At 38.5% G+C, this 26,652-nt stretch overlaps 1 protein-coding gene and 1 long non-coding RNA gene across 2 annotated transcripts in view; one reads left to right on the top strand and one right to left on the bottom strand.

Annotated features, from left to right (window-relative positions):
* LOC111865291 overlaps positions 1-26,652 on the bottom strand; it is a 90,710-nt gene that overhangs the window by 52,017 nt on the left and 12,041 nt on the right. The window lies entirely within an intron of this gene.
* Positions 446-17,870, top strand: LOC111865288 (UDP-glucuronosyltransferase 2B2). Its single transcript, XM_023853186.2, has 8 exons — positions 446-548; positions 3,960-4,142; positions 5,144-5,325; positions 7,213-7,461; positions 9,853-10,066; positions 12,198-12,420; positions 14,213-14,432; positions 17,284-17,870. Exons 1-8 carry the CDS (start codon positions 474-476, stop codon positions 17,567-17,569), a joined length of 1,632 nt encoding a protein of 543 aa, XP_023708954.1. The 5' UTR covers positions 446-473; the 3' UTR covers positions 17,570-17,870.

The raw sequence follows: 26,652 nt of genomic DNA, 5'->3' as shown, positions 1-26,652 counted from the left end.
CTGAAAGGTACAAAAACAAAACTGTAAACCATGACAACGTATTAATAGAAGAGCTATACACCAATGGTCCAGTGACAAGAGGATTGAAGAGAACATGGCCCCAAGATATCATCAATCAATGAAATAGACTTCATGTAGGAGGAATATCACTGGATGTTTCCCTTCCAAGCTAACCACCTACAGCACATTTACTTAATACTCTGTAATGATGTAGATTGTAAAGAAGCATAATAATAAATAAAAAAATGAAATTAACTTCTCGACATGCACGTACCAGCTGCATGATCAGAAGTTAATACACTGCGACACTCTTCTCCGAGTGGTAATAAATCTTGGCCGAGGTACCAATTACGCCATGGTAGGTCACTGTCAAATGCAGGGGTGTCAAGGTCGGAATCCATTATATAACACAGTCCCAAGTGTAGCATATGGCCTGCGGTCTTACGCAATTAATTGTGGTCAAAATACAAGTCATGGCATGCGAAAATCAGCTCTCCGTGCACAATCCAGTCAGCTGCAAGACACCAAAGACTGAAGATACGAATTTGGTAAGACACTTTTCGGTTTCTAATTTATAAAATATAAACTAAATACCATAAAGTGATTTCAGAAATTGAGTTTGCGTACTTGTTGCTTTAGTAACGCGATATGCCACTACATGACTTAATTACATTAACATCTAAATTCTGTGTTTGTGTACGTCTCCCAAACTGTCTCTTCTCTCCAGGTTTTCCGATTATGATCTGTATGTATATCTCATCTCTCCCCTGTCTACTACACAGTCAGCCCCAAATCCTTCCGAAATTATAAGTCCCAATACGTGGTGAATAGCGAAGACATTGATTTCCAAATATGCGGATTTCGATATCCAAATATTTTCCAAAGCACTTCTAAACAAACACTAATAATTTATTCTTAATTTTTAATGTATGGGAACGGATTTCATACTCCACGAAGCTGTAGGCAAAGCTGTTAGTTTTTATATTTTAATTTTTAAATATTTAGATAGCAAACGCTAAGATAAGAGAACTGTCAAAATCTTCACACTCAAATCGGATAAGGGAAGCTGTAGATATCCAGAACTGAACAGAGCACATAAAGATATATATATATAGATGCTGTTTAGAAATTGTTCTTATTACATACATAAAACATATATACAAAATTATTAGTGCTACAACTGTTTTGTAGAATTTTTGTATTTCTGCCGGTAACACGGAAGTAGGTGTTTTATTTATTCAACATTTTCATTTGCATTCTAATTATTTAGCATGAGAACTTCAAAATCCTGATCAGTCAATTTATTTGTGCCAATTTATCAATCTAATTATAATCAGGCTCTATTAAAAGACGAGCAGGCTTGTGGCGTACTATATACATCACTTTAGGTTTAAGAAGTACTCATCGATGTCAATAAAATATTTGCTAATTTTAGATGACAACTCTCCTACTTCCAACTGATAATAAACACTACGACTACTATATCAGTATTAATGGCACGGTTCATATACGTAACAAAATAATATAGACTGGCATAATCCAACTTTTCTATTGTACAATAAACGTATTTGTATAACTTTAGGGGCTTAATCCTCGGTATCACAGCTGCACGTCCTTTATACATGCTGTGTGCCAGAAAACCGAATGCATGCAGTCAGTTCTGCAGTTCTGCGTGCTCTCCACGTGTCCCTTCGTGAACTTCAGCGGTTTCACAATATTCTGATATGAATGCTGTCACATCAGCCCGTAACAACTTATTTTGATATTTCGTGTACCGTTCTGAGTCTCAATGGTGGCGATATTGCCCAAGGACTTCAAACATTACGCTGGTAAAGGAACAGGACCTCTGAATGCCACTTACTTAATGGATCTGAAGAAGTTCACATTTTATCAACTGTGTTAGCTGGATTGTCGTGATGTGACGCCGTATAATCAAGTAGAATATTGATCTTCTACCAGACTACACGGCTTCATGTCAAAAAAAAGATAATATTCTTAAAATCACTTCCGATTTACTGCAGATTTCAACTATTCAGAAACCAGAAGAATAAGAGGTAGGCCTCACCGTCTCTGCATCTGTATTTATATATCACTTAACAATTTCTGATTGTCAGAACCAAGCTGCATGCAAAGTGGTATGGACGTCTCGGCGCATGCGTCCATCTCAAGGCGTACTTCATAAATCCCACCTACCAAAACTACAACCTCTCAAACTGTTTAGGTAATAACTTCAATTATGCTTGAATGTTGTTATGAAACTTGGTGTATATCAAGGACCGTGGCACCTGAACCCATCTCAAAGGTGCATTTCATACACCATTCCTCAATTAATACCAACATTGAAACCTCTCAAACGTATGAGTTACAACCTTAATATTACTTGAATGTCTGTACCAGTCTTCATGAAACTTGGTACCGTATATCATGCCATATGAAACAATATCAGGGATGTACTTCATAAATCCACGCAATATAAATAATAAACTGCAGACTCGCAAAATTCTGAGTTTTGTTCCATACTACTTGAATGCCTGAACATGTGACGTGTTATGGATTGTGACTCTGTACGGGGTTTCAGATTGGATATTAGATTTGTTGACCACTTTAACACACAACACCTAATTACACATAATTATACCGCCATCGGTGATTTCATTCTCGCAAGCAAACCGGTACCACGGCAATGTGTTACCGAGGCGTTCCCTAACAGCTGCCGTCTATTCTTGCTTATTAAGAATATGCTGTCTAGCAACGGAGTGGTTCCGTTGTTTGTATAGACGTCTTTCTTTCAGATCCGTTTGCAATGTGAGGTTCGTAGTGTGGTTAGCTTAGCAACAATACAGTTATTTGTGTCTCCAACAGATGAACAGCATGGGACGCTGGAGCACACCTGTCCACTGTTATTTATATAATTAAGTGCTTTATGTAGGTTTCCTGAACGGGAAACACAGAGGGCAGAACGCCTCTTCTGGCGTGTGTGCGTGTTTTTCCATGAAATGGGTGATGTAATGTAACTTGTTAGAAGCTCCTGACATTCAAGGAAATATCAATGTCACGTCCAGTTTCGAAGTAACAAAATTCGCGCTATTTATACGTACGGAGCGAGTGAGTTTCTATTTGTTGAAGTTTGAAAACAATACAGAAGCCGCGAAAATTTGTACTTATATTTATTTGGCATACATTTTGCCTATGTGAGGACGATTGAGCAACATGGCGTCACTTTACATCAGTTATGCGCGATTTTGTCTGAGGATTTACGAGTATGATCATGTACAGAAATTTTAGACCACTGGCCATAATCAGTGATAAGTGTTGACTTGGAAGATTTTTAATGTAAACCAGGTGGTGACGAATATTTGGAACCTCGATAGTGTAGTCGGCATAGTGGCTGGCTACATGCTGGACGACCGAGAGGTCGGAGTTCCAGTCCCAGTAGGGTCAATATATTCTCTCCTCGACAGCGTCCTGAATGGCTCTGGGGTCCACCTGGCCTCCTAACTAATTTGTACCGGGGAGTTCTTTCCTCGTGGATAAAGCGGCAGGGGCGTGAAGCTGACTACTCACCTCCAACTAGTGCCGAGGTCAAGAAAATGTGGATGTATACATCCTATCCCCCCTACACCTTCATGGAGTTGTGCTTAATTAGTTAGGCACAGAGCAACTTTTCATTTTACACTTTTCCTAAAAGTTTTCCAGTGGAATTCAACACGAACACAAACTCGGAATTTCAATTAATTTTCTTAAATGGCCATCGTCGCTGAAATCCTTAGAATCCAATGCGGATATTGCACACTATTTCTGTGGCCCCTAGTACGGCACATCTGAACACACCGTTTTCAGTAATGCAATTGGTGAGGATTCGCACTACACTCATGTCTGAGAACTACTGTCCGGTAAATACAGCCGGAGGTCAACGTTAAACATTTTCACAAAGTGCCATTGTTCTAAACTGTCTGCAGGCAATGGATCACAGCCTGGTGTGGATATTTCTGTTGGGTGCCGTGTACTGGGCCAGAGGTGCACGCATCCTGGGAATCTTCCCCACACCGTCCATCAGTCACCAGTTGCCGTTCCAAACCATCATGAAGGCCTTGGCAGCGAGAGGACACGAAATTACTGTCATCAGCACTGACCCTCTCAAGGTTTCAGTACAGTAAACTCTCCCGTGATTGCAAGAGTGTACAATTATAGTATTTCTGTCCCTCAGTTCACCCTAAGTCTGTACTGCCAGAGTACAATACCTCGGTACACTGCACACCGTATTTTCACTTAGTTTCCTTTATCGGCATTTAGTTATTATTATATCCGAGAAAATGTGTATAATGTCCTTCTAAATGAATGCGTGATTCACAAAGTAGTCCCCACATGCTTACATTTTTAAGTTCTTAACACCAGTAACACCAACATGACGGCCATGCAAACGTCTAGGATTGGGGCGAAACTATCACCACTTGAACCCGGTTTCTAACGCGCTGTGATTATACATCTTTAGAATGTATACAAACTTCTGTTATGCTCACGTTTCTAAACGGGATGCGAACAACGCGAAATCGATATTGCCACCAAAGTCTTGTACGAAGAAATCTCCGGAATGAAAAAGCCCCTTGTCTCTATCACCCCTAGTTAGTTAGTTAGTTATTAGAGAGGGTGGGTTGCCCCATGCACTTAGACCTGCAGTGGTCCATTGTGCTTCCCTCTATGATTTCTACAAGCCTCTATATCCTACCAGTACTGGTGCTTACCATCAGTCCCGCCCAGCNTATATATATATATATATGGAAAGTGGCTGTATTCCGGCGAAAATTTGGGATGTTACAATTAGATATAAAGAGAATATAATCATATTATAAATAAAGTTGCACACAGCTGTTATGGGAGTGGATACATCATACACCCTAGGTTTGACGAGTCCGCTATCTGGACTAATCTGTACGGTCCAGTTAACGTGAGAATCATCTGTCTATTCCGAATGAGGGAAAAAAGATTTACAGTATCACCCAGACGATGGTACTACAGAATACACACGTTAAAAATATCTGTTAGCATTAGTCTTGAAGTCGACGAAAAGTGAGAATCAATGTGCAACGTGTAGGTCTAGAAATATATTTCCTCGACTGCAAATGTATCTGTATATCTGTTCCAGACGCCAGTTCCAAACTACACAGACGTGGACCTCTCCTTCTCATATGAACACTTCCATGCCTCATTAGACTTCACAACAATGGACCAGTCTACGGCATACGAACTCGTAGGACGAATGGTTCCCGTCATGAACAAGGTGCTCGAGAAACAGTTCAGTTCCTCGCAGCTTCAAGAATTTATTAGGTTGGCATTTCTGTCTGAATTACCTGCACTGTATAGATATAAGATAACTTCGTATATACGCGGTTTTCCTTATTCTCTTTACCAACCATATTCTATCATTTACGTTGTAAGAACCATGTCGTGTTCGTCATTGACTCCTTTCGGATATACAGAGAGTTCGTTTTTTCTTATGTTTGATGACCGGTTCACAGTTCTGCGCTTCCGTAGATCGGTGAACTGCAGGCTCCGAGGCGCATTCGAATTTTGTCGCTCAGTCATTATATCTGATGGCCGATAACCTTTGGAATTCGGCGAAATTATTAACTCCGTGAACCGCTTGACGGCATTATGTTTCACGGCGAGCGGTTCGGTTCAATCGTGGGTATTTATTTATAGTTTATCAGCAGTAGGCAGCAGTTATCAGCCCCTTTAGCCTTTGTTTTCAGTTACAGTATGTGAGCAATGTAGTACCCATGGTGCGGTATACTTCAGAACAACGCGTATTTCTGTATGGCACATATCTGAAATATGTATCTGCTAAAATTGTCAGTGAAAATTTCGACTTAAATTTCATGATAAAACAGTCACAGGCAGACAAACATGTCGCAGGTTGGTGAATAAACTTATAACGGGATTCTTAATGGACAAGAAACCAAAACATACGCGCCTAGTGTTTACTGACGTGAAGTAAGATGACGTAGTGAACAGGCTTGAACATACACCTAGTAAATCACTGAAACAACTAAGTCAAAGGACTGGAGTGTCAAAGTCTAGTGCAAGAATGGCAATGCAATTGATGAAGATTAGACTCTATAAAACAAGGGCAATCCACACCTTGCAGCCGCGCCAACAAGTTAATGTGAATCATTTTTCCACTTGTTTTCTATGGTCTGTCATCGAATTTGAGATCTATCCGGAACTGAAATTATTTTTTAATGAAGAATGGTTTCGTTTGCCAGGATACATAAATATGCAGAGGTAATAACTTCCCTTCATTCCTAACGTTATCGGCCGCCGGACATGCTGATTCATCTGCAAAATTCTTGTGTACATCGCAGCATGCGGAGCACTGACCACCATGAAGCGCAGAGTCGCGGAACCGACCAACAATGTAAAACTTCTACCTGTAGTATTTTTCTCAGTAGCGTTGCGAAGCATAGAATGTTGCTTAAAGAGGTCATATGTGATTTCAAATTATGTCCATCTTGTCTCCGATGACGACCTTCGCTTCCAATTCCACCTTCTCGGATAATTAATCACCGTAGAATTCCAACCTCCTAAACTATATCAGATAAAGCATTTATGTGAGAAAAAAAAAGGTGATATATTTAAGCATAATTAATTAGACAGTACGCCATTAAGATGGAAGGCGGACTGGAGGTATGGCTTTTTAACCTCGACAATAGAAGGATGTAAGTGTTCAGCTTCAATCTGTAGCCGCTTTACTCCGAGAAAGCGATGCCACGGTATCCATTAGCATGCCGGGTGGGCCCCGGGAGTTGGTTCGGATGCTGTGTACAAAAGAAAATTCTCCTACTCCTGCCGGGAATAAAACTAAGATTCATCGGTCTTCCAGACCGTAGCCTGTTGCTATACCGAGATTCCTGGCACTAATATCATAATAGACGGATGACACTTTTTGAAGTAATATTTATGACCTAAACGCCTTCCCCACTTGTGCGTTATTTGAATACCGTTTATCTTAATATCAGAATAAAGCCTTCATTTAAATCTTAAGTCAATAAGAATACACGTAAAAAATGTGCGCGTTTTCCAAAAATTTGAATATCGCTTATATTTCAGTTCACCTGTGTGGGTGTGTTTGTGTGTGTTTTTATATGTATGACTGTCCTTTTTCCATATTTAACACAAGCTTACCACTGTGAGAAATTCGTGTTATATTTCCAGGTCAAATGCAACGAAATATGACCTTGTGTTTCTGGAGGCGTTTTTGTACCAAAGCTATCATGGTCTCATACACCTCGTGGGATCTCCACCTGTCATAGGAATATTGTCCCTTGAGTGCCTCTGGACTGTGGGGAATGTAATGGGGAATCCCAGCAATCCTGCTTTTGTTCCGGAAATTCTACTGTCGTATGGAAACCGCATGACGATTTATGAGAGACTACAAAACATGCTATTTTGGTTATGGATAAGGTACATAGATTTTATTAGTACTGCTAATCCTTGCTTACATTGTCACATTTCAAAGACTAGACCCTCCTGACCGCTTCCACTCAAAGTTTCAGACAAACGTTTAGAGAAACTTTTCTTACACGGTGAGACGCAACATTTTGAATTCAATTCTTTCCTAAACGGACACGCATAACAAGCCATAAACTGTGCTAATGGAAGTGATATGATGTTAAGACCTATCTTTGCCGTGTTGCTGATTCAATGTTGACTTGTTGCCACCTAAATTATTTTTATATTTGTTATATACTGGGGTCTTTCTAATCTGTACCAACTGTGAACACCTAGTGATGGGCACTATGATGCACGCCCACTATCAAATAAGTCTTCGATAACAAAATATTGACATCGACGCACTTTACGATATGTTTCATTTAAACGCATTTTAATCAACCTGACTAATTTCATGGTAACCCAAAGTCTATCAGAATATTGTACAATACTTCCCTCCTAACTGAAAAATAGGCTTTCCTGAAGTCTACAAATAGCTGAGGTACTGTCTCATTGTACTCCCATTTTTTTCTCCAATATCTGACGAATGCAAACGATCTGATCTGTACTTGATCTGTTACGTCGAAACCCACACTGATGATCCCCAATAATTTCACCTATATATGGACTTGACCTTGAAAGAAGAATATTGGATAATATTTTGTATGAAGTTTCATCCTTCTTATTAAAGCACCCGTCAATAATGAAACAATATTTTAAAATATAAAATACATCTTGAAAATGTTTCTCACTAAAAGTGAAACTTTAATTCTTTACGAGGTCATTAAGACGCAATATACAGGAAGACTGCACTACTAACACTATACAAGACATAAAAACTACGATAGTCGCAAAAGCATACAATGACAGCATTCTAGGAGTAAAATAAAAAACTAAACAACGACATGCACGGAAGCAAGATGGACAAGTGTACAGTACAGTGATCTCCCCGAAAACAAAAGAAAAATTGTCTGATGATGGCCCAGGCGAAACATGTTGTAAACAGAAGAAACATGAAAACTAGAGATATTTTAGTAATCTGAAAATCACTTTTAGTGTATAAATTATACACATACTTTTAGCGTCTTAGACATTTTATGATTTTAACATCATGAAGTATTAAAGTTACATTTTTAGTGACAAACACTTTCTAAGATGTCTTTTATATTTTAAAATATTGTTGCATTATTGAAGGTTTCTTTAAATAATATGGATGATGCCTCAGTGCAACGGGATGCTAAAAGTAAAATATAATATTTGTATGAAGTTGATTGCAGTGAGATCCCGCGATAATTACTACAGTCAGTTCTATCACCCTTCTTGTGATAAGTAATTTTTCCTTATGCCAAATAGAAGTAATTAGCCTATGGATCTTAAATGTAATATTTCGCCTCCTGCTTGAATAAGTTCTGCCTGAATTTGATCACTATCTGGCGATTTATAACTTTCCAATTTTTTTCAATAGCAATTTCAACCTCAAAAGGGCTACGATCAGGTAGTAGTAAAAGTAAAGATACCCTGTAACAAGCCGTGGAGGCCTATAGGGTTGAGAGATGTTGAGGTTCCCACATTTTCTAGACAATCGGCTCATAGATGGCGGCAAAGTTGTCAGTCTTACGCGCCAGCCGCCCTTTACCCCCAAGAACATTCCAAGAATATTCCTGATACTCATTTCTGTTAGAGGCTGAGTCGACGCCAGGACCATAGTGCGGATGGAAGGATTAAGTAAATTGAAAAAAAAAAATTCAATGACCTCATCGGGACTTGAATCCGTGACCTTCCGGCTTGTAGCATAGTACCTCCACCAAATACGCTACCGTGTGCACCTCAGGTAGTAGTATCTTGTGAAATGTAACGCCGTTTATTCTGGCATTATCCCACTAACATTTCGAAACAATTCGTTTCTGTTTGCAGCCTGCTTTTTGCTTTACTTACTCTTGGACCCTGATAATGACGCGGTACGTTTCTCCGAAATGTCATTGAAATTCTATCGACCTACACAGCACTACAGTCCTTGAAGACAGAAGTCTTAACATGCAAATTAATATTTGAATATAATTTTTATTTTCAGAATTACAGATAGGCTATATACTGAAACTTGTCTGGTTTCAGAAAAAGGCCATTTTTTAAGAAAATTCTTTCTTTTTCTTTTATTACTGACAAAAATGCCTTGGGTGCTTTTACTCATCTGGGGCATTTATCTATTTCTGAAATATAATTTTTACCCCCCAAACATTAATGACTGTTTCTGTCATGGCATTTGGGAATTTTGTGTTCATGCGATATTTTGATAAATTTCATAGCCGTTAAGCCAAATTCTCTATTTAAGGACAAAGTGATACGTGAGCTGTTTCTGTGTGACAGGTACAAAATATACACGGAATGGGTTCCAGAGCAAGAAGCTATCATGAGGAGATTCTTTGGCCTCAGCCCCCCTCCTGTTATTGATGCAGAAAAGAACATAAGTCTGCTTATGCTCAGCTCCAATTGGGTGTTCAACTACCCCATCCCTCTTATGCCAACAGTAGTGACTTTTCACAGCTTGCACATCAAGAGCACAAATGACACACTGCCAAAAGTAAGGAAAAAAATCAGTGAAGTAAGCTCTTTTCCTTTATTTATCATTGCTCATGGCTTTTTCTAGCAAATACATAAGTGCTTAAAGAAGAATTTAACCAATAATTACAAAAGATTTTGTATAACCTAACCCATTACTATCCACTTCTGGAACCATACTCGTAGAAATTCTGTAAAGCTCTTCAATATGTGGTCATGTTGCATAATCGAAACAAGTCTTCCCATGTTTTGTAAACAGGTTTAGGAACAGTGCAGTATTAATTATGGAACAGTGAAAGGATCCCTTTCAGAGCAATTCAAAAATTTTTGGTCATTTGTTTAGAAAAGAAATATCCTACAGCTCTCGAAAACCCTATTGCATTTATATGCACTTAACAACACAGTGAGCTTGAAATTTAAAAATTTTTAGCAACCCAAAATACTTTTCAACTTTCAATATTGCACCTTAAAATAAAATAAATGAGGCTCGATTCAAGAATGAGAAAAGATACTGAAGTTCTAAATATTATTATACAGATAGCATATTTTCAGTTTTCAATGAAAGCAATGTAAATTATTCAGTACATGAAATATAACACTAACCGTGACGTTTGGCCGCGCCACAGCTCAAGCGGTTAGTCACTGGCTTCCCATCGCTGCGGCCCGGATTCGATCCCAGGTCTGGTCAAGTGGTATTTGTGATAGACAAAGTGGCGCTGGGGCAGGTTTTCTCTGAGTACTTCGGTTTCCCCTGCCAATCTTCATTCCACCAATTGTTCCACAATCACCCTCACCTATCATCTGGGGCTGGTAAAATAGGCCAGAAGTGGCCGCAGTACAAGGGACTTAGTCCCACACCACTAGCAATAATAAAAAAACTATGATGTTCTCTTTAAGACACATATCACTTGAAGTAAGTAAGTAAGTAAGTAAGTAAGTAAAGGTAACCTTATAACAGGCTGTGGAGGCCCATATGGTTGTGAAATGTTGAGGTTCCCACAATTTCTAGACAATTGGCCCATACATGGTGGTAAGATTGTCAGCCTTATGCGCCAGTCAAATTTCATAATCTTCACAATCTGATTACAGTGATATTAACTATATAAGAATTACAAAAAAAACACCATCTATTTTCAATGCTTGTTTTAAGAATCACATTCCTGTTGATATACTATTTTATATCTCTTTTTGGAATGTCTTCCCACAACAATTCACATACAGTTACAGCAATTAATAATACATATTACTGGTTTATGCTACATCCAGATTATCTCATTATGAGAAAACTGCTTTACAGATGTGACAGACACACATACCCAGCAGGCCCAGCAGTATAACACACGCAGTCACAGGAGCAAGACACAACACAAAGCACAATACACACACGAAAGTAGAAAGAGTGCTCCGACAGAAGAGGATAGGTGTGCCTCGCGTAGTGAGATACGACATAGGGATGAAAAATCCTGAAAAATTTTAATATTTTTAACATTTAATATTTATCAATATATATGATAAATATATATTTTAGTTATTTTAATATGAAGACGGCAAGGCATGCAGTGAACTATTTTAACGTAAATCGAATAAGCACCTGAAGATGGCACTTTTGTGCCGAAACATGTAGTGTGAGAGAGAGGAGTGAGATAGATGAATGTATGCACTGGAAGACGGTTGAAATAAATCATGGATGTGACAGAATTCTGATTCTGATGCTGATTCCCCCTTTCAATTAATGCATTTTTATACACCATCCAATTCCCTCTTAAGAAAGATTTGAAGGTCTGTCTACGTCTTGGATTAAAATCATAGGATCATTGTCTTCTACATTTTTCAAACCAGTTCCTTAAAATTAATAATATCACATGTCTCCTTGTACTTCATGACTGAATGAAAATTTAGAATATTCAGCCAGAAGTAGTTTTCCTCTTCTCCTCCCCGACATACACTGCTATGGCTCTTTATGATGAAAGACACACAAGGAAGCTATTAAAGCAGCAGAGGGGAATTTTCTGTTGGTACAGCAGTTTAACCAAAATAATTAAAAACTTTCAAGCTGTCAACTTCAAGACATGAGTTAAAACATGCATACACTGCAGTTTCGTCAATGAGCAGATAGACTCCACATATTACAGACATAACTGAATTGCTTTCAGGACCTACAGACGTTTCTTGATGAAGCTGAATATGGTGTGATATACTTCAGTCTTGGTTCCAATGTGCGTAGTGATCGTATGCCACAAGAGAAGAGGCATGCTTTTCTTAGCGCTTTCTCTGAATTGCCACAGAGAATTTTGTGGAAGTGGGAGTCAGACAATCTGCCTGGACAGCCACCAAATGTGAAGCTTGGCAAGTGGTTTCCACAGCAGGACATTCTAGGTATTACATCCTTCTGTTTTAACAGAAAGAGTATATAATATTATAAGACATTTAATTCCCACTTAAAAATTCAATGGAGCATAATCTATATTGTAATTATTTATAGATTAAATACAGTTTAATTACAAACCTAAGTTCTGAACCTCAGCATGAATGTGAGAACACAATAATGCATTCTTGAAAAGGGTTCAGAGGGCGCATCTATTTTTTCCCAAGACCATTCTTATATGGAATTTTACATGCATACAGTGGCATTTATAAACCTGGAATTCATAGGTACTTTCCCTTCCCACCTCTTTTATCTTTCCCTCCTCTTGCCATTCCTTTCCCCTTTCTTCTGCAATCAAATTTATATTCAATTTATATTCAAACAGTCTGTGCAAATATTGCAAAAATGTACCTATGCAAGACAATAAGGCAAAAAATTAGCCACACTACAAACATACTGCATTAGCTCAATCTTCCAGGTCTGTTCTCTGTGAGTACTAGCAAATACACACACAACTGACTTTTCCATATAGGCATAAGATGCTGAGCATGAAACGTAGACATTACTGTAAGAGTAACACCAAATTACTGTAACAGTTTTAATTATAGTGCAAAATTCATATTAATTTATACATGACCAACTCCCATTTAGTATGTCACACAACACAAGGTAGAAACCACATTTTTGTTTTGTATAACAAAATCAGGGGGGCACAAGGTAGCGTAGTTGGTTGAGGCACTATGCTACAAGTGGGATCGAATCCCAAAGAGGTCATTGGATTTTTTTCAATTTACTTAATCCTTCCAGCTGCACTAGGGCCCTGGGGTCGACTCAGCCTGTAACAGAAATAAGTACCAGGAATATCCTTGGAAAGTTCCTGGGGGTAAAGGGCGGCCAGCGCATAAGGCTGACAACCTTACTGCCATCTATGAGCCGATTGTTTAGATAACGTGGGAACCTCAACATCACACAACTCTATCGGCATCCACGGCCTGTTACAGGGATACTTTTACTTTTTACACAGATACACAGATATCGTTCATCACTTATGGAGCTGAGCCCTTCTTGAGAAGCCGCCAATTGTGTAGCTACTCAAGAGCTTCTCAGCATTTTATCGAACCCGAACGTTCATTTCCGTGTTCACAAAAACCTTTCACTTGTCCCTATCATGAGCCAGATCATTCCAATCCATACCATCTCATCCTATTTCTCTAAGATCCAGGTTAACATTGTTCACCCACCTACATTTTGTTCTTCCTAGTGGTCTGTTTCCTCCTGGTTTTCCCACCAATATCCTGTATGCATTCCTCTTCTCCCCCATTCGTGCTACATGTCCTCCCTACCTTATCCTCCTTCACTTGAATGATTGGACATCAAGTATACGTGAATGCTGTCTCCTTTCTACCAAAATAAGGTCATTTTCGGTGGGTATATCGTCACCACGGCATGGCGTGACCTCAGGTTGCAGATGGAGGAGACTCCCTCCAGGTTTGTTTGGCATCTGTGAATGTATTGAATATGCAGTCACGGACAGCTGACAAGGGGTCGTCCTCTTGCTTGGGGGTTGGACATGGGACTAAAAACTCCTAACCATTAAAAATAATCTTGTTACAAAAATTTGCATAAGCCTCAACCTGGAGGGATTCTTTGGATAAACAAAAAAATTAACTTCCGGCATAGCAACAGACATAGAAAAATAATTAAAAAACAAATTAATAAGACAGCAAAAACAATTGTCTGTCATTCATTTTGTTGCAGTCACCCTTCCTATTATAAACATTTTTTTTCTCTGTTTCTTTCCAGCTCACCCCAACATCAAGCTATTTATAACACAGTGCGGTCTCCAAAGCTTCCAGGAGGCTGTATATCATGGTGTGCCTATGCTGGGAATCCCGTTCATTGCAGATCAGAAGTACAACGCCAAAAAAATAGTCACTGAAGAAATTGGACTCCAGTTGTTATTTCATGAGCTAACAAAAGAGACACTACTGACCACTATAAAGGAAATGATTAATAACTCCAAGTAGGTGCAAATCAAGTTTGAGGATATGAGACATCCTAGAAAACAAATAAATCAGTATGATATTATTGTTTGAGTGATGACACATTTGGAATGGATGATAAATGTACAACACATCAAATGAAAAATGTTAGGTCCAATAAGAAAGAAGTTCTATAAATTGCATTATGCAGAGTCAGCACCCATGAGATACTGTGATTTTTAACAGACCAGATAATTAAGAAATGTTTCATCCCTTTCTGTACCAAGTCAGGCTTGTCTTAGGACACAAACATTAAGATAATGCTTCCAAAAACATTTTCTTCTTGGAATCCTTTTTCATACAGTATTTATCAAAGTAAAGCTGTTTCAACTGCAATGTTTATATGGCATTGAATGAAATGAAATTGTTGTGGCATATCTGAAAATACTATTCTACCGCTAGTCAAAAGTGGCTGAGGAAAACCAAAAACTGAGAGCATCTGATAATCTGGATACGATCTGTCCTTCATGAATACAAATACAGAATTACATCAATTTGTAAGATTTGAGGCTTTCACGGCGGTGACTATGAAGAAAGCAGTCTTCTGGGATTTGGCACCGTGTATATGTGGTGTTAACCCCACATATACACGGTGCCAAATCCCAGAAGACTGCTTTCTTTACATCAATTTGCTTGTAAAAAAACTGTGCCCCAAAAAATTGCAGAATAACAAATTCTGTGGCCTGTAGTCTGCAAGCAAACTATACCGACGAGTTACTGCCGCCTGTCGGCGAATTTAGGGCCGGCTTCAGCAGATAGATCGTGTCATGTCGTCAGCATAAATGTCCCCACGGTTGTTAATCTCGGTTTTGTAGACTGGAGCAGCTATTTCCTTGAAATAGCTCCTCAATTATCATCACAAGGCTGAGTTGACCCCATTCCAGACCACTACTTCTCAGAAAATCCGGTAGCGCCGAGAATCTAACCCAGGACCTATGGATCTGCAGCCAGGATCTCTGACCACTGCACCACAGATTCAGTATTTGCAAAATAACACTCAAAATAAAACAAATAACTGGAGATATAAACAGGTGAATTATTTGCAGCACATAATAATCCTTCCAGCTGCACTATGGCCTTGGGGTTCACTCAGCCTCTAACAGAAACGAGTACCAGGAATTAATTAAATAATTTTCCTGGGGAGTAAATCGTGGACAGCGAGTAAGGCTGACAACCTTACCTTCACAGCCTGGTACAGGGATAACATAATAATGATCAGCAGTCAAATTTAAAATAACACATTTGAGGTTATTGGGGGCAGTAATTTTACTTTCCTCATTTAGGTCTCACATAGTGAGAATTTTGTAAGGGTTGTCATTTTCTTACCTTATTCTGTGACAATATTCAGAATCCAGTTTCACACTGTCATGTTGTGACGTGCGCACTACACTGTTAGACTCAGGATTCCCTTATTTGAAATTATGTGGCAAAAGTGTTACAGAAATTTGAGGAATTATTGCTTCAGCGCAGAGTCATACTCATATNGGCGTATGTGAGTGAGTGATAGAGCTGTATTAGAGTGTAATCAAGATAGTACGTGTAACCAAACTGTCAATAAATCCAGTCATCCAAACTAGATATGATGTGACCTTCTTGAATACAAATACAGAATTACACCAATCTGCTTGTTGAAACAAAAGCTGTGTCCCAAAGAAACTGCAGAATAACACTTGAAATAAAACAAATAGCTGGAAATATAAAAAGGCAAATTATTTGTGGCACACTGTCATGTTGTGACTTGCACACTACAACTTTAGACTCAGGATTCCCTTATTTGAAATTATGTGGCAAAAGTGTTACAGAAATTCGAGCAATTATTGCTTCAGCACAGAATCATGCTCATACATAATGCTATTGAAACATTAGTATCAGGCACTGATAGGTCATTCAGACCTCAATAATATTGAAAAAGAATTTTACATTCATTTAGCAAGAAGAAGAATCTTTTTACCAGCAAATTGGACTTAAATTTGAGAAAGAAACTAGTGAAATGCTACATTTGGAGCATTGCTTTGTATGGGGCTGAAACTTGGACACTTAGGGCAGTAGATCAGAAACACCTGGAAAGCTTCGAAATGTGGTGTTGGAGAAGGATGGAGAAGATCAGGTGGACCGATTATGTGACAAATGAAGAAGTGATATTTAGAGTCAGTGAGCAGAGGAATATCCTACACGAAATAAGAAAATGGAAGACTAATTGGATTCGTCATATCTTATGCGGTAACTGCCTTCTAAAGGAAGTTATTGAAGGAAAGAAAGAGGGGCGGATAGAAGTAACANCGCACTACACCTTTAGACTCAGGATTCCCTTATTTCAAATTATGTGGCAAAAGTGTTACAGAAATTCAAGCAATTATTGCTTCAGCGCAGAATCAGACTCCTACATAACGCTATTGAAACATTAGTATCAGGCACTGATAGGTCATTCAGACCTCAACAATACTGAAAAAGAATTTTACATTCATAATATTATATTCATGAGGATAGGGACGTAGCATTAATGAAAACCTTCCCTAGCTCAAAACCCTCAACCCCTTACTTAGGTACAAAATCGGCTTTCAAATTGTAATATCAATAGAAAGGTACTTTGTAAGTGGGTGGTTATAATGCAGTCTGGGTTAAATAATCCGATCTCTGGAGACCTTCTCATAGACTTTTTGTACTCTTTTCTTCTATACTCTAAAAAATATTAATGCAGTGTAAGGTACCAGAAGTTTAGCTTACAGTTCTACAGACCCTTTCCATTGACATTTTCAGCCCTTTGGATACATCCCTCATTTCAAATCATCAAAACTGTCACATTTTTAAATAAAATAATTTTGATTCTTACAGATACCGAGACAATATAAAGAGAATATCTGCCATATCCAAAGATGAACCCGAGAGTTCACTGGACCGAGCTGTGTGGTGGGCAGAGTACACAATACGTCACAAGGGAACCAAACACCTGAGGTCTTCTGCGCCTGATTTGGCATGGTATCAGTATTTATTGTTAGATATTGTAGCACTTATATTTTTTGTTTTTGCAATTACAATTTGTATATTATACCTTTCCTTGAAGAATGTCTATATGTATATAACTGGAAACCCTTATAAAGTAAAATCAAAACATGATTAGACAAAATATGCCAACATATGTTAAAATGTAAAATATGTCACAGATACATGGATATTTTTTAGAAAAGATTAATTCCAAAGATCTAGCTTTGTACAGGATATGAATACACAGTTAGAAACACAATATCTGCAACATCGTGTAAAGAATAGAGACAGATTAACATTAATAATGCAGAAATATATATGCATTTTAATAATTTTACACTTAATTTTTAAGAGCTCTCTTGATGATCAGACAGACACCTATTACATGTTCTACATGATTTTCAGTATAATTAAACGGAATTTTATGAAACACTGTATCTGATGGTTCATATACTTTGCCATATACAGAGAGTTTCCGATCTTTGTTTACCTGTTCAAAGCTTTGTGCTTCATAGCGAGTGGCGCGCCGCCGCCTGCGATGTGCACACAAATTTTGCCAATCAGTCAATATGCTTGTTGGCGGATAATGTTTGAAATGAAGGAGTTACAATTCACAGATCACAGGGGGTGTTGAAATTGCTGTCCTGTGAACTGCGGATTCATCTCACTTTCGACAAGATACTGCAGGAACCATCTGAAAAAATGAACGCTGCTAGCTGGACAGCATGGTTGCAAGTCATGGATTACTGTTTCATTAAATCTAATCTTCAGGAATTACATTGCCCTTCTTGCACTGACTTGAACAATCCAGTCTCTGTGTATGTATGTTTTTGTTTCTTGTCTATTAAGAGTCCTGCGGATCTAAGTTTATTCACCAAATTGGGAACTGTTTTCATCGAAACTTTCTAGAGATCGAAAATCTTCATATGAACACTGTGTTGTTCGTTTACTCACTGCCAGTATTTCCTTAACCTTCGCCACCACCAGGTAGTGATAGTGGTCAGTATCACAATCTGCTGCCCTGAATGATGGAAACATCAAGTATACTTGAATGCCATCTCCTATTTACCAAAATATGGTCGATTTGATTGTGTCTTTTCATCAGATGTCCAAGTAAATTTATTTATGTTACGATTTTGGAACTACTGATAATAAGAAGCTGCGAATATATTGACGAAGCAGTCGCGGACAGCCGATAAGGAGTGGTCCTCCAGCTTGGAGGTTGGGCATGGGGTAAATAACTCCTCACTGCAGAAAATAAGCTTTTTACGAAAATGTTTAAAAAGTCTCGGACCTGGACAGATCCTGTCGATTCCAAAGAAATAACGGTTACCTTCAAAAACAAAAGGAGCTGGAGAACTTTGTCCGGATCTGTCGTAACAGTGTGTTCCTTCAAAACCATACAGAGATAAGATGACCTCTCAGATTCTATTTAGTCAGTAAGTGCTTCATTGTGATCTACAGAAGACAGAACGAGATTAATATTTGACACTGTGAATTTTCAGCAGACTTCCGGCTTCAAGACGCAGCCCTGCCTCCTTCATCGCCTTGCTTGTGTGCATTGCTTCGTTCAGACTACATACTCTTATGCCATAAATATAAACAAAATGTGGCCTAATTTTAATACACACTATTTTCTCTGTACAGAATGCTACAGTATTCTCCCAATCTGTTCGAATAACAAATGGGGCGAGAAGTCAGTTAGAAGGAATGGAACTCAGTCAAATACAAAACTGTTACGAATTCAGCAATTGCACATAAACTTATCCTAGCTTGCTGCTGTGATCACACTCCGAGTATGATACAAGTTACCCATAATTCAGTCACAGTGGCACTCTCTTGATTGACACATCGCGGGGTTTCTCTTGGATCTACTTGCACGGAAACTCCAACTTAATACAAGTATTATGTTTTTGGACATTATCCATTGTCTTGTCTATTTCTTCAAAAACCGTCCTGTTTCCTTTTTAAAAATAGACAAGACGAAGAATAATGTCCAAAAACCCACGGTCCCGGCTTGCGAGCGAGCGAAGACAGTGCATGCCTTAGACCGCTCGGCTACCGTGACCGGCAGGAATACGTATAGTTACTGAAATACCGATATGGATCCTTATCGGTGCAAGGCGTCGTATTAAATATTAACATAAAACTTTTCCTCGGAGCGAAATAAATGGGGACAAGTTGAACAATATAAGACTTGACACCAGCATGAATTTCAGGAATAAAAAGAGGGAATATCTGAAAGACAAAATTGAAGAACTTGCAAAAAAAACAGAAAGAACAAGAACATTAGACAATTAGAGAATAAATGACTTTAAGAAGGGTGCCAACCTAGAAGTAGATTAGTGAAAGATGGAAAGGGTGATCTGCTTGCGGGTTCACACAATATTTTGGATGGGTGAAAGAACTACGTAACTCAGATTTTGAATGTATATAGTGTCAGTAATGTTAGGCAAATAGAAATACATACAATATATATCGGGGTATATCACTATTGCTAACTTCATACAAAATTTTATTCAATATTCTATTCTCAAGGTTAAGGCCATATATAGATTAAATTACTGGGGATCATCAGTGTGCTTTTAAATGTAACAGATCAACAATAGATTAGATCTTTTGCATTCGTAAGATGCAGGAGGAAAATGGGAGTACAATGAGGCAGTACAGAAGTTATTCGTAGAATTCAAGAAAGCATAGGTTTCAGTTAGAAGGGACGTATTGTAAAACATTCTGTTATAGTTTGGGGTTCCCATGAAACTAATTAGGACGATTAAAATGTGTTTAAACAAAACGGATAGTAAAGTCCATATAGGTAAATATTTGTCTGATAATTTTCCAATCCAGGATGGTCTAAAAAAGAGATGCTTTATCGCCACTCCTTTTCAGCTTTGCTTTAAAATATGCCATTACAAATGTCCAGGAAAACCAGGTGGGACTGAAATTAAATGGGATATATCAGCTGCTGGTTTATACTGATGATGTGAATCTACTGGATGATTATTATGTACCGTAAAGAAAAACATAGAAAGTTTATTTTAAGCTAGTAAAGAGGTTGGTCTATAATTAAACACAGAGAAAACTAAGTACATGTTGCTATCTCGTCACCGGAATGCAGGACAAAATCATGAGATAAAGACAGCTAACAAATGTTTTCAAAATATGTGGTAGAATAGTTGGTTGAGGTACTATGCTACAAGCCAGGAGATCGCGGTTTAAAATCCAAATGAGGGGGATTTTTCATTTCACCCAATCCTTCCAACCGCTCTATGGTCCTGAGGTCGACACAACCTCTAACAGAAATGAGTACCAGGAATCTTTCTGGGGCAAAAGGCGGCCGGCGCATAGGACTGACAACCTTACCGCCATCTGGAGCCCGTTGTCTAGAAAAAATGAGGAAGCCTCGACGTCTCACAACCCTATGGCCTTCACGGCCTCTTACATGGATAGCTTTACAATTATGTGGTATATTTTAGTTATTGGAAACGACTATAACAAATGAAAACCTGATACAGGAGGAAATTAAGAGGAGATTGAATTCAGGTAATCATTGCTATCATTCAGTTCAACACCTTTCGTCTTCTCGTCTGATGTCTAATGACATAAAAATTAAAATATACAAAACTATAATATTGCCTGTGGTTCTGTATGCGTGTGAAACTTGGTGTGCGACATTAAGGGAGGAGCATACAGTGAGGGTGTTTGAAAACAGGGTGTTGAGGAGAACATTGGAATCGAAGAGAGATGAAGTGACGATACAATGGGGAAAACAGCATAATGAGGAGCTTCATAAATTTTAAATTTCGCAAATAGGATCAGAATGATTGAGCCCAAGGAAAATGAAATGGGCACAGCATGTAGCATTAATGGGGAGAAGAGATAGCTGGTGGGATAGCCAGAATAAAAGAGACCACTAGAAGTTCAAGGCGTAGGTGGGTGGACAATATAAAGATGAATCTTGGAGTGAGAGTATGGGATGGTTTGGTCTGGATCGATCTGGCTTAGGAGAGGGGCCAGTGGAGGGCTCTTGTGGACACGGTAATGAACCTTCGGATTCCATANGGACTTAAATTTGAGAAAGAAACTAGTGAAATGCTACATTTGGAGCATTGCTCTGTATGGGGCTGAAACATGGACACTTAGGGCAGTAGATCAGAAACACCTGGAAAGCTTCGAAATGTGGTGTTGGAGAAGGATGGAGAAGATCAGGTGGACCGATTATGTGACAAATGAAGAAGTGATATTTAGAGTCAGTGAGCAGAGGAATATCCTACACGAAATAAGAAAATGGAAGACTAATTGGATTCGTCATATCTTATGCGGTAACTGCCTTCTAAAGGAAGTTATTGAAGGAAAGAAAGAGGGGCGGATAGAAGTAACAAGAAGACAAGGAAGAAGGCATAAGAAGATGCTGGATGACCTTGGGGACAGAAGAGGATATTCTCATTTGAAGGAGAAAGCTCTAGATCGCATTAAGTGGAGGAACTGTTTTGGAAGAGACTGTGGACCTGTCGTCTTGACAGATTACTGATGAATGAATGAATATATTCATGAGGAAAGGAACGTAGCATTAGTGAAAACCTTCCCTAGCTCAACACCCTCACCCCCTTACTTAGGCACAAAATCGGCTTTCAAATTGTAATATCAATAGAAAGGTACTTTGTAAGTTGGTGGTTATAATGCAATCTGGGTTAAATAATCCGATCTCTGTAAACCTTCTCATAGACTTTTTGTTCTCTTTCTTCTATACACTCTAAAAAATATTAATGCAGTGTAAGGTACCAGAAGTTTAGCTTACACTTCTACAGACCCGTTCCATTGACATTTTCAGCCCTTTGGATACATCCCTCATTTCAAATCATCAAAACTGTCACACTTTTAAATAAAATCATTTTGATTCTTACAGATACCGAGACAATATAAAGAGAATATCTGCCATATCCAAAGATGAACCCGAGAGTTCACTGGACCGAGCTGTGTGGTGGGCAGAGTACACAATACGTCACAAGGGAACCAAACACCTGAGGTCTTCTGCGCCTGATTTGGCATGGTATCAGTATTTATTGTTAGATATTGTAGCACTTATATTTTTTGTTTTTGCAATTACAATTTGTATATTATACCTTTCCTTGAAGAATGTCTATATGTATATAACTGGAAACCCTTATAAAGTAAAATCAAAACATGATTAGACAAAATATGCCAACATATGTTAAAATGTAAAATATGTCACAGATACATGGATATTTTTTAGAAAAGATTAATTCCAAAGATCTAGCTTTGTACAGGATATGAATACACAGTTAGAAACACAATATCTGCAACATCGTGTAAAGAATAGAGACAGATTAACATTAATAATGCAGAAATATATATGCATTTTAATAATTTTACACTTAATTTTTAAGAGCTCTCTTGATGATCAGACAGACACCTATTACATGTTCTACATGATTTTCAGTATAATTAAACGGAATTTTATGAAACACTGTATCTGATGGTTCATATACTTTGCCATATACAGAGAGTTTCCGATCTTTGTTTACCTGTTCAAAGCTTTGTGCTTCATAGCGAGTGGCGCGCCGCCGCCTGCGATGTGCACACAAATTTTGCCAATCAGTCAATATGCTTGTTGGCGGATAATGTTTGAAATGAAGGAGTTACAATTCACAGATCACAGGGGGTGTTGAAATTGCTGTCCTGTGAACTGCGGATTCATCTCACTTTCGACAAGATACTGCAGGAACCATCTGAAAAAATGAACGCTGCTAGCTGGACAGCATGGTTGCAAGTCATGGATTACTGTTTCATTAAATCTAATCTTCAGGAATTACATTGCCCTTCTTGCACTGACTTGAACAATCCAGTCTCTGTGTATGTATGTTTTTGTTTCTTGTCTATTAAGAGTCCTGCGGATCTAAGTTTATTCACCAAATTGGGAACTGTTTTCATCGAAACTTTCTAGAGATCGAAAATCTTCATATGAACACTGTGTTGTTCGTTTACTCACTGCCAGTATTTCCTTAACCTTCGCCACCACCAGGTAGTGATAGTGGTCAGTATCACAATCTGCTGCCCTGAATGATGGAAACATCAAGTATACTTGAATGCCATCTCCTATTTACCAAAATATGGTCGATTTGATTGTGTCTTTTCATCAGATGTCCAAGTAAATTTATTTATGTTACGATTTTGGAACTACTGATAATAAGAAGCTGCGAATATATTGACGAAGCAGTCGCGGACAGCCGATAAGGAGTGGTCCTCCAGCTTGGAGGTTGGGCATGGGGTAAATAACTCCTCACTGCAGAAAATAAGCTTTTTACGAAAATGTTTAAAAAGTCTCGGACCTGGACAGATCCTGTCGATTCCAAAGAAATAACGGTTACCTTCAAAAACAAAAGGAGCTGGAGAACTTTGTCCGGATCTGTCGTAACAGTGTGTTCCTTCAAAACCATACAGAGATAAGATGACCTCTCAGATTCTATTTAGTCAGTAAGTGCTTCATTGTGATCTACAGAAGACAGAACGAGATTAATATTTGACACTGTGAATTTTCAGCAGACTTCCGGCTTCAAGACGCAGCCCTGCCTCCTTCATCGCCTTGCTTGTGTGCATTGCTTCGTTCAGACTACATACTCTTATGCCATAAATATAAACAAAATGTGGCCTAATTTTAATACACACTATTTTCTCTGTACAGAATGCTACAGTATTCTCCCAATCTGTTCGAATAACAAATGGGGCGAGAAGTCAGTTAGAAGGAATGGAACTCAGTCAAATACAAAACTGTTACGAATTCAGCAATTGCACATAAACTTATCCTAGCTTGCTGCTGTGATCACACTCCGAGTATGATACAAGTTACCCATAATTCAGTCACAGTGGCACTCTCTTGATTGACACATCGCGGGGTTTCTCTTGGATCTACTTGCACGGAAACTCCAACTTAATACAAGTATTATGTTTTTGGACATTATCCATTGTCTTGTCTATTTCTTCAAAAACCGTCCTGTTTCCTTTTTAAAAATAGACAAGACGAAGAATAATGTCCAAAAACCCACGGTCCCGGCTTGCGAGCGAGCGAAGACAGTGCATGCCTTAGACCGCTCGGCTACCGTGACCGGCAGGAATACGTATAGTTACTGAAATACCGATATGGATCCTTATCGGTGCAAGGCGTCGTATTAAATATTAACATAAAACTTTTCCTCGGAGCGAAATAAATGGGGACAAGTTGAACAATATAAGACTTGACACCAGCATGAATTTCAGGAATAAAAAGAGGGAATATCTGAAAGACAAAATTGAAGAACTTGCAAAAAAAACAGAAAGAACAAGAACATTAGACAATTAGAGAATAAATGACTTTAAGAAGGGTGCCAACCTAGAAGTAGATTAGTGAAAGATGGAAAGGGTGATCTGCTTGCGGGTTCACACAATATTTTGGATGGGTGAAAGAACTACGTAACTCAGATTTTGAATGTATATAGTGTCAGTAATGTTAGGCAAATAGAAATACATACAATATATATCGGGGTATATCACTATTGCTAACTTCATACAAAATTTTATTCAATATTCTATTCTCAAGGTTAAGGCCATATATAGATTAAATTACTGGGGATCATCAGTGTGCTTTTAAATGTAACAGATCAACAATAGATTAGATCTTTTGCATTCGTAAGATGCAGGAGGAAAATGGGAGTACAATGAGGCAGTACAGAAGTTATTCGTAGAATTCAAGAAAGCATAGGTTTCAGTTAGAAGGGACGTATTGTAAAACATTCTGTTATAGTTTGGGGTTCCCATGAAACTAATTAGGACGATTAAAATGTGTTTAAACAAAACGGATAGTAAAGTCCATATAGGTAAATATTTGTCTGATAATTTTCCAATCCAGGATGGTCTAAAAAAGAGATGCTTTATCGCCACTCCTTTTCAGCTTTGCTTTAAAATATGCCATTACAAATGTCCAGGAAAACCAGGTGGGACTGAAATTAAATGGGATATATCAGCTGCTGGTTTATACTGATGATGTGAATCTACTGGATGATTATTATGTACCGTAAAGAAAAACATAGAAAGTTTATTTTAAGCTAGTAAAGAGGTTGGTCTATAATTAAACACAGAGAAAACTAAGTACATGTTGCTATCTCGTCACCGGAATGCAGGACAAAATCATGAGATAAAGACAGCTAACAAATGTTTTCAAAATATGTGGTAGAATAGTTGGTTGAGGTACTATGCTACAAGCCAGGAGATCGCGGTTTAAAATCCAAATGAGGGGGATTTTTCATTTCACCCAATCCTTCCAACCGCTCTATGGTCCTGAGGTCGACACAACCTCTAACAGAAATGAGTACCAGGAATCTTTCTGGGGCAAAAGGCGGCCGGCGCATAGGACTGACAACCTTACCGCCATCTGGAGCCCGTTGTCTAGAAAAAATGAGGAAGCCTCGACGTCTCACAACCCTATGGCCTTCACGGCCTCTTACATGGATAGCTTTACAATTATGTGGTATATTTTAGTTATTGGAAACGACTATAACAAATGAAAACCTGATACAGGAGGAAATTAAGAGGAGATTGAATTCAGGTAATCATTGCTATCATTCAGTTCAACACCTTTCGTCTTCTCGTCTGATGTCTAATGACATAAAAATTAAAATATACAAAACTATAATATTGCCTGTGGTTCTGTATGCGTGTGAAACTTGGTGTGCGACATTAAGGGAGGAGCATACAGTGAGGGTGTTTGAAAACAGGGTGTTGAGGAGAACATTGGAATCGAAGAGAGATGAAGTGACGATACAATGGGGAAAACAGCATAATGAGGAGCTTCATAAATTTTAAATTTCGCAAATAGGATCAGAATGATTGAGCCCAAGGAAAATGAAATGGGCACAGCATGTAGCATTAATGGGGAGAAGAGATAGCTGGTGGGATAGCCAGAATAAAAGAGACCACTAGAAGTTCAAGGCGTAGGTGGGTGGACAATATAAAGATGAATCTTGGAGTGAGAGTATGGGATGGTTTGGTCTGGATCGATCTGGCTTAGGAGAGGGGCCAGTGGAGGGCTCTTGTGGACACGGTAATGAACCTTCGGATTCCATAAAATGCTGGGAAGTTCTTGAGTAGCTGCACAATTGGCAGCATCTCTAGAAGGGCTCAGCTCCATGAGTGAGTGAGTGAATAATACTGGTGTATTGAATCTGC

The sequence above is a fragment of the Cryptotermes secundus genome, unplaced genomic scaffold (genome assembly GCF_002891405.2).
Source record: "Cryptotermes secundus unplaced genomic scaffold, Csec_1.0 scaffold2295, whole genome shotgun sequence".
Classification (NCBI taxonomy): Eukaryota; Metazoa; Arthropoda; class Insecta; order Blattodea; family Kalotermitidae; genus Cryptotermes; species Cryptotermes secundus.
This window is presented reverse-complemented; position numbering and strand designations above follow the sequence as displayed.

What these genes read in the sequence shown, in the direction of transcription:
- LOC111865288 (XM_023853186.2), top strand. Translation starts at nt 474, where the DNA reads ATGGCATGCGAAAATCAGCTCTCCGTGCACAATCCAGTCAGCTGCAAG. An exon ending in TCAGCACTGACCCTCTCAAG is followed by an intron (nt 4,143 to 5,143) that starts GTTTCAGTACAG and finishes TATCTGTTCCAG; the next exon opens with ACGCCAGTTCCAAACTACAC. An exon ending in CAAATGACACACTGCCAAAA is followed by an intron (nt 10,067 to 12,197) that starts GTAAGGAAAAAA and finishes AATTGCTTTCAG; the next exon opens with GACCTACAGACGTTTCTTGA.